This window comes from Rattus norvegicus, chromosome 18 (assembly GCF_021556685.1).
Source record: "Rattus norvegicus strain SHRSP/BbbUtx chromosome 18, alternate assembly SHRSP_T2T, whole genome shotgun sequence".
Lineage (NCBI taxonomy): Eukaryota > Metazoa > Chordata > Mammalia > Rodentia > Muridae > Rattus > Rattus norvegicus.
In genome coordinates this window covers 53,557,060-53,579,221 of record NC_141551.1, presented here as the reverse complement: position 1 = coordinate 53,579,221, position 22,162 = coordinate 53,557,060, and the positions used below count along the sequence as shown (strand labels likewise).

Sequence of the window (22,162 nt, the reverse complement as noted above, 5' to 3'; positions counted from 1 at the left end):
CAAAAAAAAAAAAAAAAAAAGAGTTCAGGTGAGCACGTGAGTGGGAGCCTCGTAAAACCAGGGGAATTCTGTGGACGTTCCCACTCTGCGCACAGGTGGCATGACTGTACTACTTCACAGTGTGTGGTTTTGTTAAAATTTATAAATGAAGGGCCTGGAGAGATGTCTCAGCAGTTAAGAGCACTGGCTGCTCTTCTAGAGGACCGGTGTTCAGTTCCCAGCAACCACATGGTGGTTCACAAGTGATGTCCTCTGCTGACTTCCATAGGCACTGCATACACAATGGTAAACATACATGCATGTAAGCAAAACATCCATACACATAATATAAAAACGTGTGAGTCTTATCAAACGGTTGACTCATCCTTAACCCATTTCTCAGGTAACTGAACTGAATCCCTCAACGAACGTGCTTCAGAGTCCTTAAAGCTCAATAGCACAGGATGTGACCTCATTTGGAATTAGTTCTATTTTTAATATTATTTAATTTATTAACAATTTTATATGAGCATACTGTGCATTTTGATCATAACCACATCTCCTGCCCCTCCCCCAGCCTCTCCCACACCCACCCCTTACTCTCTGCCTCCTTCCAACTTCCTACCTTCCTTAAAAAAAAAAAAAGGAATTACATGTCAAGTCCACCCTGTGCTGCGCATATATGTATGGCTGTGTGACCATCCGCTAGAGAATGGTTGACTTCTAGAGGCCATACCCCTCATAGAAAACTGACTGGGTTTGTACAATTCTAATTTAAAAGTTCATATTAATAGTCAGAGTCAGAGCAAAACATAAAAGCGGGAAAAACTCAACCAAAACAAAAAGGTGATACTGCCTACGGTAATGATATGTGAAGTCATTTTCTGGTCTCCATTTTCAGTATCATTGGGGTGACGCTGTACCATTTGACAAAGTACAATGGTGTGCACGAGTAAAATACATAACCTTGAGCAAAGGGAACTCTTTATCCCCCAAGCATAGTTATTGTTTCTTCCTCTTGGTAATTATACTTGCTGATAAGAAGGCAGTGTAACTCGCCTGTAATCTCAGCACACAGGAAGTGAATTCGCTGCCAGCCCGACCGACATAGTGAGGTCTGTTTCCAATAAAACAAAACCAAAAAAGAGGTAGGAAGGAAGGAGGGAAGGAAGGAAGGAAGGAAGGAAGGAAGGAAGGAAGGAAGGAAGGAAGGAGAAAGAAGTGATGAGCCTTACTAAGTCCTGTGCATTTCCCAAGGAATCCAGAAGATTTTTAAAGCATTCACCAGCACAAGAGCATAGCATTTGAATAGCACTGGGTGTGTTTGCTCTAGTGTGGTATAAAGAGACAGAGAGGAGAGGAGGAGAGTCTGGGACAGTAAAACAAAGAAAAGTCAAGCATGAGAGGTCTGTGAATGATGCCTTTAACCTTTCCGTCTCCTCTCTTCCACTGGCTGCCTGCAGACATTGATGAGTGCTTGGTAAACAGGCTGCTTTGTGACAATGGCCTATGCAGAAATACCCCTGGCAGTTACAGCTGCACGTGTCCCCCTGGCTATGTGTTCCGGACAGAGACAGAGACCTGCGAAGGTAAGGACTATCTTCCCTGACTTGGCAAGTCCTAGCCCAGGAAGCACCAATGTCAATCAGTCACAGGGAACCAATGTGCTCAAAGCACGTGTGTGGACGTTGTCCTTGTTTTATGACCTCTGTCCACGGCTTTGGAAGTTCTGGAAATGGCATTCATGTAAACACGGTTTATAAACACCATTGGTTTCATTCTGTTCACACAGTCTATCCACAAGCAGTTAGAAAAACCAACAGAGAGAGAGAACCCTATCGTTTTACTCGTTAAAATAGAATATCTGATTTTGTTTGCTTGGTTTACCCTTTAAATAAAAATCACTATGACACATTAACCTACAAAGCCTCATTCCAAAAAGACTCAACTGTTGGCCCCTTTATTATGAAATAGATGGTTGATGGTGTCAAAATCTTGACCCAGAAAAATATTTGGAGTCTATGTGAAACTAATTCCATGCTGAAATAGTCTATTAAAATTATCATTTGCATGTGACAAGTTAAAGGACATTATTTGGCTTTGCAGACCATCGCTCGATATCTTAAGACTTCTTTTATGCCGTGAGTTTCTACACAGTGCAAGTTGCCTAAGGAAACAGTTGAGTGCTTGAGGAATTCTCAGTTTTCAGTGAGATGCGGGCTATGACATGAGTGCATGAGGCTATGATGTCATGATTCAGTATCTTGATCATGGTGGTATTTCAGAATAATCTGTTCCTTAACTAGCATTCGTTATCCCCCTGTAGTTTCTTCACACTCTGTGGGCCTGCCGGGCGCTCCCATAATATGCTCAAACCCAGTTATGACTTCCAAAGAGTAACGTGTTTTACGAAAGTTCCTATTAATTATTGCAGAATAACCCTTCCCATTTCTGTGGGTGGACTTGTCCCTCAGTGACATCACAGCTGGGAAAAGTGCAATAGCGTTATTATGCAAAAAAAATGGAGGCTTCATATCCTCTCTTCATCGTCTTCTTAACTTCAAAGCATTCCTGTGGATAGAAACAAGTCAGGACCATTGAAGAAGCAGCCACGACATAAGCGTCTCAGCTGAAGTCAATAGAGCACAATTACAGAGCACAGTTCTAAGTTTGGGCTGAGCTGCGTGTGTGGAGGGGAAACCTTTGAAAAACAGTAATTAGCCAAAAGGTGGGGGGGGGGATAGTCATTTACATAAAGTCACATTTTCCTAAACTTAACTGAGGTAACCGTTTCCCTGGTCGTCTGGCAGGGTCTGGCAGGACGTACCCATCGATCCTGGGTTGGAGTACTTGACCCCTCTTTTACAGATGATCATGGGGTTTCCTAAGAGTGAGGGGCATCTGTCAGTAAAACCAGTTCAGGCTCCTCAGCAGTGCCTGGGAAGGTTTCCAGTCTCTGGCTTCTGTTCTCAACCCTAACACCTGTTACCATTCAACCTCGCTCTGAGAAAAGTTTCTCTAGTCAGATCCCTGTGTTGTCCCTGTCTCCTCCCCCATAACGCCCACCCCACAAAAGGATGAGGTAAGCGATTGCAGGCGTCCCCCCCTACACACACACACCCAAGCCCCCCGGGTATTTGCACTTTCTGCTGCCTTTATCCACTGTACCAGTTCAGTTCTCTGTTGTAGAGTAGGTTTATCTACATCTCAGGAAATGTAAAAAGTAAGAGCAGATGAGACGTCCTCCCAATCAGCTCAGTACTGTGCATTCTTGGGTCTGTTGAACAACCTTTCTGTCACAACCGTACCAACCATACCCTCTGGTGATCGCTTGAGAATAATGGAAACCCAGTGGTTGGAGTCTGGTTCAATTGTGAAAGCAAGTGAGATGGAGTTGAAGGTACTGAGAGGTGAACTGCCCAACAGGTAAAAGACAGAATGATGTTTAATAGTGAAATATTGGGTGGCCGCATAACCTTTAAGGCGCTTCCTTGGCAAATCAACCAACAAGAAAAGTTAGAGAGACATCTTGACTTATTTTATTCAAGGGACACTTGTTTTTTGTTTTTTTCTTTTCTTTTCTTTTCTTTTTTTTTTTTTTCAGAGCTGGGGACTGAACCCAGGGCCTTGCGCTTGCTAGGCAAGCGCTCTACCACTGAGCTAAATCCCCAACCCGGGACACTTGTTCTTAATAAACCTCAACCTTGCCTTTGATATGGAAATGACTCTCATCTGTCATTCATAGGAAAGAAGTTCATGGTATATAAATAAGGATGAAATAATAGAGAAATATTTTAGCTCCAAACTTATGATATTGGTGGAAATTAAAAGTAAAAACAGATTTACACAGAAAACTTTCACCCCCAAAATTTTTTACACAATGTTACTTGTGTTTCATCAAAAGATTTCCCCCCAAATACTACACATGTACAGACCCAGAGGCTACTCACCTCTTCCCTCCTTGAATCTCCTGACTTCCGCCATTGGCCTCAGTCAATTTGTCAGCCGGAGTTCTCTCTCCTCTACTCTTTCTTCCCTAATTTCCAAGGGCTAGACAGCGAATCATTACCAGATTCATTGCAAACTTCGGCTTTCTGTGTATGTATTTTCTCTGTTCATGTAATTCATGTTTTCAGTAGATTAATTTAAATATATAATAAACAACAGTAACAATAAGCAGGATGTTCCTCTGTGTTTTAGGCTGAAGTTACAAAAAAAATTATTTCATTTGCTTGAGCTTGGAGAGTCTGAAAGTTAAATTTTTTACATCAAACCCTGTGGTTTAGATTGTGTTTCCAGTGACATAACTAGTTAAATGTAAACCAGATGTGCTTTGAAGTTTATTTCCAGAAATGTACAGTGAACTGTTTCAATTTCTGGTTCCATGACATTTATACCATAAAAAACATCATATTTAAGGGAGAACTAAATAGCTGATATTTGTACTTGTCCCTGTATGTGTTTATAGTTTTTGAGTTCACCATTGCTTAATTCAAAATGAATCTTTGTAAAACTATGACACGGGCACTTTTCTTTTGGGGACATCTTTTCACACATGAATTAATTGGAGAATTAAGTGTGGAATACCCTCAGACAGATTACCTCTTTCCTGCACATCTAGTTTCTTTTGCTCTTGGATGGTCATAGAAGGATTTCAATATTACATATGAGCATTTGCTTTCATTAAAAAGCTTTACTCTGAATTAGTGTATTATTATAAATACTTTTATTTCCCTAGTAGGAGGTCTTTTTCTACTGCAAACAATCTGAATGCAAAATGTACTTGTATTCCCCCAATAATTTATACTTCAAGAGCCTCTGCAGTCATTCTGAAGTAGCAATAATATCTCTACATAGATTTTTTTAAATTAAAATACAGCTATATAATTCTTACCTTGTCTATCTTCTCACTCTGACACCTCCCATGAACCTGTCTGTCAAGTCCATGACCTGTTTCTTTAGTTGGTGGTGGTGGTGGTGGTGGTGGTGGTGGTGGTGTGTGTGTATGTGTGTGTATTTCTAAATATATAAATATAACCGTCTCAGTCCATATGTTACTTGTATGTATATAATTTTAAGGCTGACCACTTAGTGTCAGATAATCAGTCATTTTCTTCCTGACTCTCAGCATTCCTTATGTGCCTATAGTTTCTTGTTTACAGTTAGGCTTCCATGACATTTCCCTCTCCCACATTAGTGTGCCTTTGGTCCTTTCACACAGAGTTTTGAACAGCTATTTTAAGCCCATTGGCTGGCAATCAGTTCTGAGCCTGCCCCCCTTTCAGGACCGGTTTATTTACATTTTTTTGAGATAGTCAGGGGCAAGAATTAGAACCTTCCAGCTTTACTTATATGCCTTCTGCAATATTTAGAGTAGAGCCCTATGTATGGAGGGCAATGTCTCCTTGGCATCGAAGAAACTCTTATATAACCTAGAGGGATGTTGACATGTTTGGAATAACTTAGCAAGGGGAGATGAGAGCTCCATGATGACTCCTGAAAAATGGGTGGTTGAATTTGTAGAGAAAGTGTCCTCAATGTTATTGTTCACATTTTAACTCAGAGTTGTGTTACCTCTGATTGACTCGAGTGTTGGGCGACTTAATTTTATAACCTTGAGCAATTCGCCTATTAAGAAATGCATGTGCGCTGTGATGATGTCTGCTTTTGTCACCAACAGGATTTGCTTAGATTACTGCTATATTACTTGATTTAAGGCTACAAGCAGTACTTACAAAGTTCTGTTGAGTGTAATTGAAATTTTTTTTTATTTCTAACAGTTCTGAAGATTGAATTTAGGGCCCAAGGCCCATGCTCTACCACTGAGCGACTCCCCCTGCCCACTCTGCCCCAGTTTTCCTATTTTATATCTTACCAAAGTTGGTTGTGTAAAATAATAAATTAACTAATCATAAAGCTATAAAGAGCTCAAGAAAGAGAATGGTGGATGACAACTGGAGAGAATTCTGTAGCCAGGATTGATATCCCAGTTCTTTTTTCTTGGTTTGCCTCTAAGGGTTCAGAACTAAAGCCAATGTTGGTGTGTGCTTTTGACTTCAAAGCTTCACAGAAGTGTAAGTGTCAGAAATAAATAACCTTTGTTGTGCCTGATAATTGCTCCTGGAATTAGAACCTTCAACAGAGCAAGACAGATCGACTGTATGTAGTGAGAGTCATAGAAGGCGCCCATGCTGAACCCTCTTCTGAACAGGCTGTTGCTTATGGTCCTACTGAGTCTCCAGTCATGTCGAGGTCTATCCGTGCTGTGGAACACATGTCTGCATTCCCTATTCACTTTAGGCCTTGTATATCCATATTAAAATTATAAGAGCCAAGTTTACCAGACATTCTGGCACAGTCTGGCTTTGCTGGAATAATATTTTCCAGAAACACATGGCAGCTCTAACGGAATCTTTTCCTTCTGGGTTGTAGATGTCAATGAGTGTGAAAGCAACCCGTGTGTCAATGGGGCCTGCAGGAACAACCTGGGCTCTTTCCACTGCGAGTGCTCGCCTGGGAGCAAGCTCAGCTCCACGGGACTGATCTGCATCGGTAAGATTCCTACACGGATGACCTACACGGGAGGTCATCACACACCTCAGCCTTCCTGAGGTGAAGACAGAGCTGGTAGGAGGAGAGCCGAGGAGCAGAAGTTAGGCAGGCCTTAACGTGTTAGACTCTAGAACACTTTCTTTTCATGTCTGTAGATACCTGCTGCCATGGTTGTGAGCATTTCTATGTGTACACATTTCGTATGTTTGAATTCCTTAGGCCTGGGCACAGTCAAATCTCATCCCAAAGACGTTCATTCCCAGATCATTGCACACGTTTCCTACCTTTGAACCCCTTAGGCATTGGCACCGTCAAATCCCATCACAAAACTTGGAATCCATCATAATCAAAGACATGATGGGATTTGGACTCAGTTCACAGGACAAGAATTTGAAGATTTTTAGCATTGAAGCACAGAGGGAGCTCAGTATTTTTCTTTCCCTTATCGATCACACGTTGATAGGTTCCAAAGAAAGGAAGACAAGTGTTCTCTTGCTTTGGGAAGTCTCTAGGTGTGGTAATACGACTCCAAACGTCTAAGGCCAATTCTTTCATTCATGATTTTGCTCAAAGATAGGATTTTGATGTACAGCCCAAGCTGGCCTAGGACCTGATGCAGAGCAGGCTGACTGGGAACTCCACAGTTCCTCTGTCTCAGCTTCACAAGTCATGCTTGCTCAAGGCCAGGTCTTGGCAATGACATATAATGTATGCAGAACAAGGTAATTTGATCAAGGAAGAAAAACAAGTATATGGACAAGGTCTACCTAGGTTATTTCTTCCTATGACTAGTGGCAGTGGCTCTATTTCCTAGGCACGCCCAGATTCCCATCACACCCTTACATCCACCTTAAAAGGAAACAAACTATAAATGGGCAAGTTCTTGCTTATTATCTAGCCAAAGTGAATCTGTCCAGGCCTTTTATAGTTATTAATGAAACAAAGACATTTGTTCCCAAATCATTAAGTCATATTTTTTTTTAATTTGCCAACGACTAGATGCTACCACGTTTTCCAGCCAACATTTTCAATGTTTTCATTCATTATGATAAAATTCCGAGTATTTCCATTGGCTCCCTTTCCACCATGTGAATCTCACGGAGAGAACTCAGCTCACCAGGCTTGTTGGCAAGCGTGTTTACCCACTGAACCATCTCTCCAGTCGGCCTTGGACATGTTTTAAGAAGGGCTATCAGTGGTTCTATCAGTGATGAGCCTGTCACTGTTAGTCACAGGATCTAAGTCACTTAATTTGTAGAGGAATGAAAATTCTACATTGTGGTTACTATTTTGAAATCAGACCATCTGTGACTTCACTGTGTACTAAGGCCTGTTCCAGAGTTTGAGCTGGTCCTTCAGACACACTAAATGTGATTTTGTAGACGCTAAGAAGAGTTTTGTATCCTGGTAAGTGTTGTTTGGCTTTCCAGGAGTTAAGTTCACCTTTCCTGAGCTGCGCTGCTCTAGCCAGATAGCACCCATGTCCCATGTCTTTGTCTTGGGTCTACACCCTTTCCCCATGTCCCTGATTCCTGTGGACATAAAGGGACAGCGGCTTCCCCAATATCAGATCCCACTGTCCATTCCTCATGGTAGGCTATCAAGAAGACCGCCACTCACTTTTTCAGGATCTGCATTGGGAACATCCCAACTGCAACTGTTTCCTTTTTTTTTCTAATTTCTTTTGCTCTGTTCTTCTTATCCTCCTGACCTTCAGACCACAGTATATGACCAATCTGTCCTTGATCGTTTTACATCCCTGTGTGCTCTCACCCCTAGTTGCTCCCTGCTGTTTCTCAGTCCCATGGATCCATCCTCACCTTTTTTATTAATCCCGGGCCTGTGTCTCCACCTGGCTATTTGGATGTCTCAGGACATCTCGACAGATGTCTAACACCAGGGTCTGATCTTCACACTTATTTTACTTAACCTTTCCAATTGGGTTTATTTCCCTACAAAAGTCACAAAATTCCATTACGTCTATTCTCTGTATGCTTACCTAGTTCTGCCTGCTCCCTCGCCCAGCTCCGCCCACATCCTAACTCAGCTCCTCCCACACTCTCACCCAGCTCCTCCCACACTCACCCAGCTCCTCCCACATCCTAACTCAGCTCCTCCCACACTCTTACCCAGCTCCTCCCACACTCACCCAGCTCCTCCCACATCCTAACTCAGCTCCTCCCACACTCTCACCCAGCTCCTCCCACATCCTCACTCAACTCCTCCCACACTCACCCAGCTCCTCCTACACCCTCACCGATCTGTCCACACTCTCATACTTTGACATTCCTAAGGTGTGTGCAACAATATGTGATTAGGGTTTATTATCAGAATCATCTGAGGAGAATGACAAGAATGCAGATTTCTGAGCTGCACACCTGGACCTATATATTCGCATTGATCAAGGATATTGACAGTATCACGCACACTTAGCTGAAAGCTGCAATTCTCCAATGAAAACTAAGTATTGTAGTCGTATAGGCACTGCTTTAAAACCAGTTGTCACTTACTTTGTTCAATTAGAATCTGTTGTTCTATCAAAATCTTTCTCCTGAACACACACAGAGTCAGAAGCGGTCGCTCACTAGGATTCCACTATATAAAAATAAAAAGTTAAATGAGATGTTGGGACATTTTAAAAATTAGGAGTGGCTCTCTAAGGTGGTCCGATGGCTAGGTGATTCTTTTTGTGTCTTGTTTATATTTCTCTATGTTTATGTGATTGAGTATAAATGAGTATGAGTTTTCGGGGCTAGAGCTAAAACGACAGGTGTGCAGAACGAAAACACCTAAAAGAAAATATGCCTGGCATAACCGAGAAGTGACAGGCTGGTCACATCACCATCATGTCTTACCGTCAGGTGCCTGTCATCTTTATTTTCTTTAGATTTTGTTCCAAGTTATTAATCCAATAAATGATTCAGCTAGGGAAATCCTGGCTCTTCAGGCTAGAATGTAGATTTTGGCTGGCTCGCTCAGTGGGGAATGAGGTGAGAAGGAAACAGAAGTCTGTTCTTCACTATCCCTTTCCATGTGTGTTACGGTGTCATCACGGCAATTTACCGCATTCCTGGTGCCAGAATCAACCCTCAGGAAGCAGTGACTATTCCTCCATAGACTATTAGTCCATATCATCATCGTATTAATGGCCACGACGTACGAGACAGTGCCGATCAGTATTTGACTTGTGGCATGTTTAAATGCTGGCACATGTCCGTCTGCTCAGAGAACATGCTGTAAAAATGACTGTGAGGATTAATACTCTTCTTGTGTCCTTTCACGCCGGAACACGTATCTTTGGTGTGCACCGAGTTCATTCTCTACCAATAGAAGAGCTTCCCGACCCCTCCTATTCCTTTCCAGACAGCCTGAAAGGGACCTGCTGGCTCAACATCCAGGACAACCGCTGCGAAGTGAACATTAACGGAGCCACCCTGAAATCTGAATGCTGCGCCACGCTTGGAACTGCCTGGGGGAGCCCCTGTGAGCGCTGCGAGCTAGGTAGGAGCCTGACCAGGCCTCCGACTTGGTCACTGAGACGTCCTCTGAGAGTCAGTGGTCACGCCTTCTCACACTGTATCCTAAACAACGGGGAAGGCTGCTAGGTCGTCTTCTCTCCAAAGCTGTTCCCGGTGAAACTCATCCTCCTCTTGAAATGTACGTTTGAGTTTCTCCTTTAACTGAGAGCGGATCTAAGTATCTCAGACTCGGAAAGGGAATTGGCTCAAACCTTCTGTCCTCATTTGAGTGTGTCCCGGTGGGATGTGATAGCCTCTCCCCTGAGGTCTTGACTGGTTCGCTTTTAATTCAGTTGTCAATTTGAGCAGAGGGGAACTGTGGGAGAAATCATTTCAACACTGATACCATAGCAACTGGAGTGCTTTCTGAATCAAAGACAACTGGTCCTACCTGGGTCTTTGTGACCCACTTTAAATTTAATTCCCTCGTACAGTTACTTGAGCCTGAGACCCGAGTATTTTTTTTACAAAGAAGTAAAATTCTGTCCTGTTGTTCTTACAGATGCAGCTTGCCCGAGAGGGTTCGCCAGGATCAAAGGTGTGACCTGCGAAGGTGGGTGTGACTCATGAACAAAGGGCACTGCTACCCGCTTGCATGTTGCTAGTCGCTATTCTCAAGGCCCCTGAGATTTCGGTTTAAAGTCCCTCAGTGTGATCAACATAGTGAGCTCAGGAAATAGCTTCGAGGTTCCCATTTCTCTTCTTTATGCCGTTGAGGAAATTTCATAAGGAAGTCCCCAGCCTTCAAGGCACGGAACAGCTGGCAAGGGAACATGTCTGGGCCGCACTTTTATGGACCAGCAAGACTGCGGTCGTCTGCACAGCTGGTGCCCAGGAAAGCTGGTGCTGCCTCGTGGAATATTTTTTTTTTTTTGCTCTAACTCAAGCAATAATCCACACCGTGTTGCAGATTGAACACACTACACAGGAAATGAGGCTACACCTGCTTTTTCTATTCGTAACATCTTTTGCCTTCTGCTAACTGCATTCCCCCCCCCCCCCACAGACGTTAATGAGTGCGAGGTGTTTCCTGGCGTCTGTCCAAATGGACGCTGTGTCAACAACAAAGGCTCTTTCCACTGTGAATGCCCTGAAGGCCTTACTCTGGATGGCACAGGCCGGGTGTGTCTGGGTAAGATGAGAACATTCCTGTCTACGTTCGAGGAGCTAACCGTCGGCTCCTTGTCCTTTGGGTGGTAGCCAGTCCAAAACCAGACTTTATACTTGAAAATTCAGCTTTAAATGAGATACTCTTTGAGGGGGAAATCACTCCAAGGTAAATCATGACTAAAAAAAAGAACTATTATTTAACCCTCAGTGTTAAATATAACAGATTGAGTTGTTCACATGAAGTTAATAGAAGAAGAAAACGAGGCATATTTCAAGCCTAGAATTTAAAACATTACCATGTTCCAGCCCACTGCAACTGGACTGTTCAGATAAAGGGGGGAGGGGCAAAGGTATGTCAATCAATCTGCTCTCTCCTCTGTCGCCATTAAAGATTTTGTTAATGCTTTTTTTTCCCCCTACAGATCTAAAACCCACAGACTCATTATCAACAATTATGGATGGTGGTTTGGCGTTAGTGTTCATCAGGGCCATAGCTGAAATTATTTGAGTTTCATAATGGAGAAAGAAGCTCTCCTTTATTTCCTGTTATATGTGACAAAAAAAAAATGCTTCTTTTAACGACAACTTACCCCTATAAGCTATGGAACATGTTTTAGTTTGCCAAACATGTTCCTGTCAGTTGTTCTGTTTGGAACTTAAGGAAGTAGACGGAATAGGGACCGTGGTGATGCCCTATTAGACGGTCTTCAAGTATTTAAATGTATCAATGCTATTTTTCCACTACTAGCTTAGTAGTTGACTCTGCAGTACTACAGAGCTTAATTCACTCTAACAGAGGCTTCATTTTAAGTTAATTTTGACAGCATATTTAAGTCTGGATAGAAAGCAGCATAGTGGTTCATATGGAATCATTTAGAAAGCGCATATTCAACATGAAAAATAATTTTTACTTGGTTGATTTCCTTCTTTTGGATGTGTACATTCTGAGTGCCTGTGTATACATTGGTACACTTATGAGTCCATCACAAGTCGAATCGTAGACTGGGTGGGCAATGAAACCCCTGCCATCCTTTGTCCCTACCACCCCAGAGCTGGGGTCACAGCTATACACCTCCATACCTAGCTTATAGATTGCTGGGAATCTAAACCCCGGTCCTCATTCTCGCACGGCAATCCTTGGCCTTACTTACAACCCAAATACTGCTTTCGTGAGCCTTGTACTTGATGAAAGATTTTGTTCTTTCTAACTTGTTCTATGTTGAGTCCTTCTGAGGATGTAAGAGAGTTTGGGGTGGGGGCGTTTGGCATGCGGCGGCGTGAAGATGCTGAGGACAGATTAGTGATAAGTTGCTGTATTAGAGCTTCATATAAAATAGGGATGTCATCTCGAGTGTCTGCAGGAGGTGAGCTGACGTAACAGTGAAGCAGGAAAAGGAGCAGTGGTGATTGTGGTGAATTCCCAAGCGCACATGCCGTTGGGTTCCAGGGTTCCATTATAGCGTTTTTTGCAAGCCAACCCAAGTGTCTACTTAGGTTTTGTTGCCCTGTGCTCTGGCTATTTCAATTCTTAGTGTAAATATTGATATGGATCTTCATAATAAAGACACCAGATTACTCTTCCCAGATATAAAGGCTTTTTACATTCTTGGTTCCCATAACCCATTTGTTCCAATTTATCACAGAATGACTACTGAGCGGACTACTTCAGTGATCCTTGGGACACCTATATTTAACTAAGATTTAGTTATTAAATCCTTCCCATCTCATGAAGATCCCTCCTCCCCTAGTGCCAGTGCTGGGTGAAGCCAACTCAGAGATCAGTACTTGGAAGTTGTGCCAATGAGACTTTGAGATGTGGCCAAGTGTGTGGCTTTTGCTTCCTGTTAATGTAGACTCGAAGTGAAACTTGACCATGCTCTCTCCTTAAGAATAACTTTCTTAGTTTCGATTCTTGGAAATGTGTGTCACTTGAGGTTAAAGACAGCTGTAGATATTGATGCCACCTTTGATTGAGAACTTGATGCCCCATATTGAGAACAACTGAAGAGTCAACCTGTCTATTCTTTATGGTGACCTTGCTATCAGGATGACCTTCCCTCTGTGAAGCAGTTCTCAAGCCCGCTGATGATGTCATGCCTCAGAATACTTCCACCAAAATCATTTTTATTTAGCTACGAAAACTCTCTCCTGAGCCTGTTACCCATGGCTGTCATTAAACAGTGTGTGACTGTAGTTGCTCCATCTCTGTTGGCCAACACATGAGCATACTGTCTGTGGATCGTACTGGCTCAACCTGTTTGTGGCCATTCATTGCTGCTCTGAGTCTCTGAGTAACACAGGCTAAGCACTAACATACAGTATGGTATGGATCGAAGTTAAGAGGAAAATGTTCATCCATTTAAAGAAATGATTTGGCCCTTTTGTGGTGAAGAATTTGACATGTCTACATGACTCGGGACAAAAATCCAGATCCAAAATGTGTAACAACAGAACAAAACACAATGTCATTGTAAAAATATCATGTTTTAGTAAAGCAAAATCTATAGATTTTACTAAGTTGCAGACGGAGTGCAGAAACTATTACTGTTTATGACTGACTAGTCCCTAACAGGACTGACTAGGCCCTAACAAGACTAACTAGGCCCTAACAGGACTGACTAGGCCATAACATGACTAACTAGTCCCTAACAGGACTGACTAGGCCCTAACAAGACTAACTAGGCCCTAACAGGACTGACTAGGCCATAACATGACTAACTAGTCCCTAACAGGACTGACTAGGCCCTAACAAGACTAACTAGGCCCTAGCAGGACTAACTAGACCCTAACAGGACTGACTGGGCCCTAACATGACTAACTAGGCCCTAACAGTGCCGACTAGGCCCTACCAGGACTAACTAGACCCTAACAGGACTAAATAGACCCTAAGAGGACTGACTAGGTCTTAACAGGACTAACTAGACCCTAACAGGACTAACTAGACCTTATAAGACTGCAAAATTATTTTAAGGTAGTGACAAGAGTCCATCATTGGAATTATTGTTCTGTTGTGGAAACAAAAGTAAGAGAGTGATCATTGGCCAGGACATGGAAGAGTCATGTGGTCATGAGTGCCTTTCGGGGTTCGTTGTGAGAGTTAAGTAATCTCCTAAAGAGCCCACCTTCACTCTCCCTAAATGACTGTTACCATGGAGTTCATTCAAGGTGGTGACAAACCGACTTCTCATTTTAAGTCTGCCCCCAGGCCCACCATCCTCCACTGCTTTCTTGAGTACACTCCACCTGGCATGGCCACTGAGGAAGGAAGAATCTTGGGAGATGTAACGGTTTTAGCTAAGTACAGGTAGCCCATAGTTTGTGAGGCTAAGCAGGATGCTCAGCGAGTGCTCCCACCTAAGCTCAAACTGCATGTGCGCTCTCCATGCAGATGTCCGCATGGAGCACTGCTTCCTGAAGTGGGATGAGGATGAGTGCGTCCACCCCGTCCCCGGGAAGTTCCGCATGGACGCCTGCTGCTGTGCGGTCGGGGCGGCTTGGGGCACAGAGTGTGAAGAGTGTCCCAAACCTGGCACCAAGGAATATGAGACCCTGTGTCCCCGGGGCCCCGGCTTTGCTAACAGAGGGGACATCCTCACTGGGCGTCCATTTTACAAAGGTAAGTACAAGCTGGTCTCTGGCCCGCCACACCCACAGGCCACTCTCTACACTCTCTGAGAATTAGTTGAGTTTTCAACATATCATTTGTGGGCAACCTAAGGTCCAAAACTATAAGTTACATGTAAAAGGCTGTATGGATAAAAAGCTGGGAGACAGAATGGTCACCATTCTCTTTCTCTCTTTCCGTCCCTGTACTTTTCTTCTGGCATAGATTGAGGAGAGGCAGTTCTGCCTACTTCCTCAGCAGCAGAGAGATCTCTGTCCCTATCTGAGTAAGCAACAGCCAGACATACAGGAGTTCAGACTCAGGTGATGGTGGAGCATCTCGCCCTTGGTGAACCCTTTCCCTGTGCCATCTCTGCAGTCATTACAGACCCCCGGGAGCTGTCCCTGTCTATGGGTGCCTGGTTATTGCCTAGGGTGATCAGTTTTTCAGTCAGGGTGGTGGAGGGACTCAGCCCTGTCAACCATCTCAGCACTGAGCCCCGTCTCTGCTCGCAGATATCAACGAGTGCAAGGCCTTTCCTGGGATGTGCACCTATGGGAAGTGTAGAAACACAATCGGAAGCTTCAAGTGTCGTTGCAACAGTGGCTTTGCCCTGGACATGGAGGAGAGGAACTGTACTGGTAAGGTTATTTTTCCTCCATGAACGAACCCTAGCTCTCTTGCTTGAGTAATCTGCTTTCAAAAGTCCATCTTCTTGGTGAGAACAGAACCCCACCTCCACCCCACCCCAACCCGCCCCCTTTCTCACTGTTTTGTTTTGCTTGACTTCAAGGCCAGGTCTCCAAATAACTTTGAGAGAGAACTACAAAATAGCACAGAATGCTATTTTGATGTAAAATTATGATCTTCAAAAACATATGAATACTAAAGTATATAGCCGCTAAGAGCCTGTGCCTGTTATATCGTATTTGAAGAGTATGCCAGGAATGGTCTTAGTTACTGAGAGGCGCGTCTCGCCTTGTTTTCCTCACCTGCAAACAGCATTCTTAGCCGAGTTGGCTTGAAAGGAGATGAACTCAGAAATGTTTCTCTTTGACACCGTGCAATTTACTTGCAAACGCCTGACCAGGCTCACCAGGGATTTCTGTGCAGAGTTGCCTGCATCTGTGTGTGGAATGTTCAGGTGTAGACGTCCCCCTTTTCTGACCTCTCACCCGGCGCTTCTTCATCACGCCCATTAAAATGTCTCTCTCGCCTCCTTCCTGTGCCTGCACGGCCTGGACTCTGCCTGGGCGTTCACAGCCGTCTGTCTCAGCCAGTTCTGCTTAGTCCTGCTGCTCTGCCCTCAGCCTTCATCCTATCCCGTCACCATCAGTAGCTGTTCTCCGGAATGCTGACATTGCGAATGCCGACATTGCGGACATTCGCCCTCCATGGGGCCCTTCCAGCTGCTTAGTAAACTCCTGCATTCACTTCCCAGCGCTTTTGAAACTTTTCTGTGCTTCTGAACCACTGACGGACCTTCATAGCTCTTCTTTCTTCATGACTGTCCCCAGGCTTCCTGTCCTCATGGAAGCCCCTCTTCCACCTTCTTCCCTCCCCCAGTGTCAGAGAGCTATGGGCTCTCCCTGTTTGAAGTTGACCCCCCTATCTCTCCATTCCTCTCCACTTGTGCTACAGGACAAGTCTCTGAGGGCTCTTGTCCCCTCTTTGATCTCCTTTGACTTTTGCCCAAGGGCAGCCGTTGCCCTTACCTGCCCCCCACCTGCTATCCTGCCTTCTGCCTTCCACTTTTTACCCTTTTCTTAGCCGGCTAACTATATTGCGGTTTGGACAGTTGCTGAAGCATCTTGACCATGGCCTAAAGATAGATGGCATCTAAGAGCAGTCTCCCAGCTCTGTACCCCAGAACAGAGTGCAGGAAGAAGAGAGCCTTTCCTCCTAGAGTGGTCTTTGTCTATGTATCAGTCTCTGCCACACGGCAGACCTACCAGTGCCTTCTGGTCTATTGCATTCCTCAGCCAAATCCTTCATTTTTGCAACCATGGGAGTTTTCAGGCTGACCCTTGAGAAATACCATTTTTGACCCAGGCCATCCTGGACCTGTATGGACAGAGCAACTGAGGCTCTTCTAGCCTCGGCCTTTCCTTGTTAGTAATGTGCAATTAGACAAGTTTCTTAACCTCACAAACAGGCACCTCTACTGCTGGAGAGAGATAGCTATTACTAGCGCTGCCTTGTTTAAGAACAGAGAAGGAATGAATCCCCTGCAATGCTATTGGTTCCCACTCTTGTTAACTGGAGGCATTCTGGGTAATCAGTCCCCATCCTGCCTGCCTTGATTGTCAGTCTCTGCAGCCAGCCACTTCTGGAAAACCAGTCACTACTCATCTACGTGCTTGTCTCCGCTTGTCCAGCGATTGATTCCACATCTTGAAAGTTAGAATTTCTATACAACCTTCGGGTTCAGTATGAAAGCCTTGCCTTTCAAAATGCCAGCTCCTAGCAGGGAATGGATCATGCTTATATAGCAATGTGTATGTGCCGTGTTTGATGCTTGACTCCCTTCGTTCTGGAGATGAGCCCTGCTGTAGATAGGAAAAATAAGATGAAGAAAATGATTGGATTTTTCCAAAACCATGAAAGATGAAAGACTGGGCTGTCCTTGGGCGTCTTGTCACAGAGTCCATACTTGTACCATGTGGTGCTCCTACGAGTTTATATTGACCCAAAGCTGGGCCCTGCTTACCACAGGGTTCACTTGTTCCCCATAGGAGGCTGAACACCAGTCACCAGAAATCGCAGGGCCATTCGTGTCAAGTTTTGGGTGTGGCTGGTGACTGGAGAAATAAATAAAAATTGAAATCGGAAACTGCAACTGAGCCTACCAAAGTGCAAATTGTCCATTGCTAATGAAGACTTCAATTATAGTTCATCAAAAAGACAATGAGCCTGGTGCGCTGGAATCTCATTCAGCATTTGACAGATAAAGGCAGGTGGATCTCTGTGAGGTCCTCATAGGATGCTTCAGGCCAGTGAGAGCCCACCTTAATAAATCAATACATATTTTAGCAAGACAGTGGCAGAGAATTTCTTTTATTGAGACTTATTTTTTTTTAAAAATGTAGCTCGTGTTTTCTTAAATATGCTTTGTGCGGATTCAAAATTGCTGTACTGAAAATACATAACAGGTTCGAGAGATTTCTCCAAACCTTCTGAGAGTGCCCATATACTGCTAATGAGTCTAACAGTCATATAGGACACATAGCAAAACATGAGCACGTAAGTTTTCTTTATTTTTGGAAAGCTGGGTAAGCCCTTCTCATCCGACTGTGACACAGATCCCATAGTGGCTTCACTCCAGGCCCTGCTGTGTCTGCATACTCTGGCTGGAGGAGTGCGCTGTGTCTGCCGTGGAGGGTGCCTCTCTCTGTCCTGCCAGCCAACCCTGAGTAGCATCAGGGTTCCCTGTCCACACGCTCCCACCCTTGGCTGAGGTAGCAGAATGAACAGTAGTCCCCATGCACACCTGTGGCTTCCTCCCATGTGAACTCACTGTCTCCTCACTTGGGCCACGTAGGAGTCGTGTGGTCTCTTCTCTGTTACTACATCTAAGCCACAAAGAGAAGGCCACATTTCAGAATTCAAAGACACACAGGCCCCACCTGCCGGTTGACCATGACAGTTTTGACAGTTGGAGAAAGGAATGTGCCTGATGAAGGCCTGGTCCCCCTCGTCCCTATCTCTTCAGAACATTTCTTGCTACTCTCAGCCCTGATTTCCCAAAGTTTCAAATGTGCAGCACCCTCTCCTAGAAGGCCCCGTCCCTCCAGCACTCTCTTACCTCATTCTGTGTTTTTCTTTTTTTCTTTTCTTTTGAACTCGTGGGCAGACATTGATGAGTGCAGGATCTCCCCTGACCTCTGTGGCAGTGGCATCTGTGTCAACACGCCAGGCAGCTTTGACTGCGAGTGCTTTGAGGGCTACGAGAGCGGCTTCATGATGATGAAGAATTGCATGGGTAAGCATGGCCAGACCCTCCTGGCTGGCCTGGAACCTGACAACTGTATATACTCGTCTGCTGTGCCTCTGCTGGCTTCAAGGCTATGGCAGCACCCTCGACAGGGCGTGTGCCGAGAACGAGGGGCTACAGAATCCCTTCCCCAGGCTGGAAGCAGCACACAGACTACCCAGGATGCATTTATTTAAAACAATTAGCCTTGTGCTGGCCCTAAGTTTGTATTCTGCCTTGCCAGTTCCATGAGAGCTGTGTCTTAGAGTTGTGATACTGAAAAATGTTTGGGTCACTATTTCACGTGAGTGACTTATGGCACTTAAGATGCTGCCACTGTAGGGGGTCCAGCCTTTTCACTTTGCAACAGGGGATTGTCCCTACAGTGAGCTGGGCTGGACTTATAACTGTCTTGGGCTGCATGTAGCCAAGGGCCAGAGGTTGGACATTCCAATTGTAAACATTCGGGAGTTTTAAGAAAAATTTTTGTAGTTGGGTTCAAGCCATAAACACTAAAATAACTGACAACAGTGTATGAACCCAGGTCTATGGTGATATAAGGGAAGAGTTATATTGATCACCTCTTGTGAGCTATCATCTTGTACATGAAAATTTTTCAGTGGTTTACTGCAGTGACAGTAAAAGTTACTTAATTTTTACATTGAAGCAAAAGATAAAGCTTTTCCCATTTCTGATTGGGTGTGTCTTTACGTTTACGGCACACACCTGACTTCTAGGGGCCCTTCTCCCGTACTATATGTGTGAACGTGTTTTCCTCAGGGTGCTTTAATGAATCTCACGTTTTTACCTTTCAGACATTGACGAATGTGAACGTAACCCTCTCCTTTGTAGGGGTGGCACCTGTGTGAACACTGAGGGAAGCTTTCAGTGTGACTGCCCACTGGGACACGAGCTGTCGCCGTCACGCGAGGACTGCATAGGTGAGTTTTCTCCCTTCGTATATAAAAAGGAAAAGAAAGAGAAAGAGAAAGAAGAGAAAAGAAAAGAAAATGCAGCCGGCACAGTGGGTGAAAAATGGGGTCACGTCTAGTGAATGCACCGTCTGAGTTCGCAGTGTCTGCTTTCTGGAAGGTTGGGCACTCAGCTGCTCTTCATGGAAAGATTTCTGTGCCACGTCATAAGTTCCTTCCATTGTGCAGGCAAGGTTGTGAGTGAGCTGCCCAGGCCTCTCCCTGGACAGCTGTGGGTCTGTCCACACACCTGTTCCTTCCCTGCTCTGTCCAGTCCATGCTCACCCGGGTCTACATACCCACAGGTGACCATGACAGGTCCCTTGGTGCTTTATGACCCTGTAAGTTCCGCTACAAGAACCACGTTCAGGAAGATGACCGGAGTGTGCTCCGGTGTTTCCTCATTCCAGCTACTACTTGGAAATCCACACGGTGTTTAGCATGTTCTAGAACACTTGCTGCCCAGCACTGACGTAGCCAGGGGCCATCGTCTTCAGGAGGACTGGCCCTCAGAACTGTCTGAGCACGGCTCTCAGTGCACGTACATTTACTCACAAGCCAGAGAGATCTCGGTGCTGCACATGAAAGGAACCTTAAATAACACACTAAGCAGACATTTTCAGAAGGGCAGATTTAAAGTTTTAAGTTGTTTTTTTTTTTTATATTTTGATGGTAGTGCGAAATATGATTGTATACCGGTGGTTGAAGAATCCATGGCTAGACAGGCTGGGCCTGAGTCTAGTTCGTCCTTGCTTATAGTTCATCAACCTTATGGATAAAAATTTACTCTTCAAAAGGGCAATGTATATCATAAAACAAATGCTTTGTATATGTGTACTTAATAAATATAAGCATAGATTTATTCAGTATAATCTTTAGGTGACTGTGTGAGTCTGAAATAATTTCTACTTACCATCTGGGGTCACTGTGTCTAACTCCTATTCCTTCTGATGAGCATTCTGCATATAGAAACGGATCAGTATGCCATTTTCTGGATGTTTGCTGGGAATTTAATAATTTATTCCACATGTTTTTTGCATGACTCTTTTTTAAAAATTTGTTTGTCTATCTTGTAAGGGCCACATTTTTTTTAAGGTATTTGTGAGGGCCAGGTTGTTTTAAACTAAGAGTTGTGGACCGAAAATCCACATATGCAGGCACAGAAACAGCTCCGTGAAAGTGCACACAAAGGTCTTACTGCCATGCCTCTGGTCCCTGGAACTGGTATCTTCCTTCAGGATAGTTTAAGTTGTATAGGCCGTACCCAAACAGCTATCGAAGTCTACGTGGGCACAACAGTATAAACCATAAAATAGTAATAAGCTTCATTTATGGTATACACTATGTCCACGCACTCTGCCATAGCAAGTACCAGCTGCTGTGGCTATGTAATTGTAATTAAAACCAAATAACAGTAAAAATTGCTCAGTCGTATTATGTGCAAGGGCTTGTAAAAACATACAGAAATACAGAAATTCTAGTCAGAGAAGGGAATGCTTCCAACACAACAAAAAGATCTGGTGTCGGTGAATAGAGGGCCCGACATTTTTACCAAATAGCCCAGGTTAGCCTACTCACTTCTTTGGTGAAGCCTGCTCTTAAAGGCTCATGTAATCCTGCTCTGGCATAAAGCATGGCTCTGTTTGCCTTTCACAGATATTAACGAGTGCTCCCTGAGCGACAATCTCTGCAGAAATGGCAAATGTGTGAACATGATCGGAACCTACCAGTGTTCTTGCAATCCTGGGTACCAGGCCACGCCAGACCGCCAGGGCTGTTCAGGTAAGGGTGGGTGCTCTGGTCTGCATTTCCCACCTCTCCGATCAGCAAGCTCCCTCACCAAATATGAACTAACACTTCCGGCAGTCCTTTGTACTGTAAATGAATGCAGGCAGCAGTCCAGAAGGTTTATTGGTTTTGCAGAGGACTTGCTGGCCTTATCATTAAAAAGTGCTCCAAACTCCATACGTACCATATTCCCCAGTTCCTCGCTCCTCGCACAGTAGATGAAATAGAATGCTACGCAGAAGGAAGTATAGGGATTTAAGGAGGAATAATGGTTTAATCCTCTATCACACACACAGCAATGGAGGCAAATCCAAAGCTAGTCAGTCACTATCTGTTTAAAAGGAAGACGCGCTAGCCGTTGCCATGCGTGGGTGTGGACTTGGCATTTCATGTGCTCCTGTAATGTCTGCACAGATATCGATGAGTGTATGATAATGAACGGGGGCTGCGACACCCAGTGCACCAACTCAGAAGGAAGCTACGAATGCAGCTGCAGCGAAGGGTACGCACTGATGCCAGACGGACGATCGTGCACAGGTACGGCCAGGATAAGACATGTGCATGCCGTGGTTGCTCTGTTACAAACGTGGCTCCAGACTTGGTCCAGTAGAGCTGAGGGGAGAAAATGTGTCCGGCACCAATGAAAGACATCCCTGCTTTGACCCGA

General features: G+C 44.5%; 1 protein-coding gene across 1 annotated transcript in view; it reads left to right on the top strand.

Annotated features, from left to right (window-relative positions):
* The window catches only part of Fbn2 (fibrillin 2), a 205,397-nt gene that overhangs the window by 120,978 nt on the left and 62,257 nt on the right, over positions 1 to 22,162 (top strand). The window contains 11 exon segments of the mRNA NM_031826.2: positions 1,443 to 1,568; positions 6,412 to 6,531; positions 9,895 to 10,032; positions 10,552 to 10,602; positions 11,056 to 11,181; positions 14,548 to 14,775; positions 15,279 to 15,404; positions 18,617 to 18,745; positions 19,552 to 19,677; positions 21,364 to 21,489; positions 21,910 to 22,032. Of these exon segments, the coding sequence (NP_114014.2) occupies positions 1,443 to 1,568; positions 6,412 to 6,531; positions 9,895 to 10,032; positions 10,552 to 10,602; positions 11,056 to 11,181; positions 14,548 to 14,775; positions 15,279 to 15,404; positions 18,617 to 18,745; positions 19,552 to 19,677; positions 21,364 to 21,489; positions 21,910 to 22,032 (1,419 nt within the window).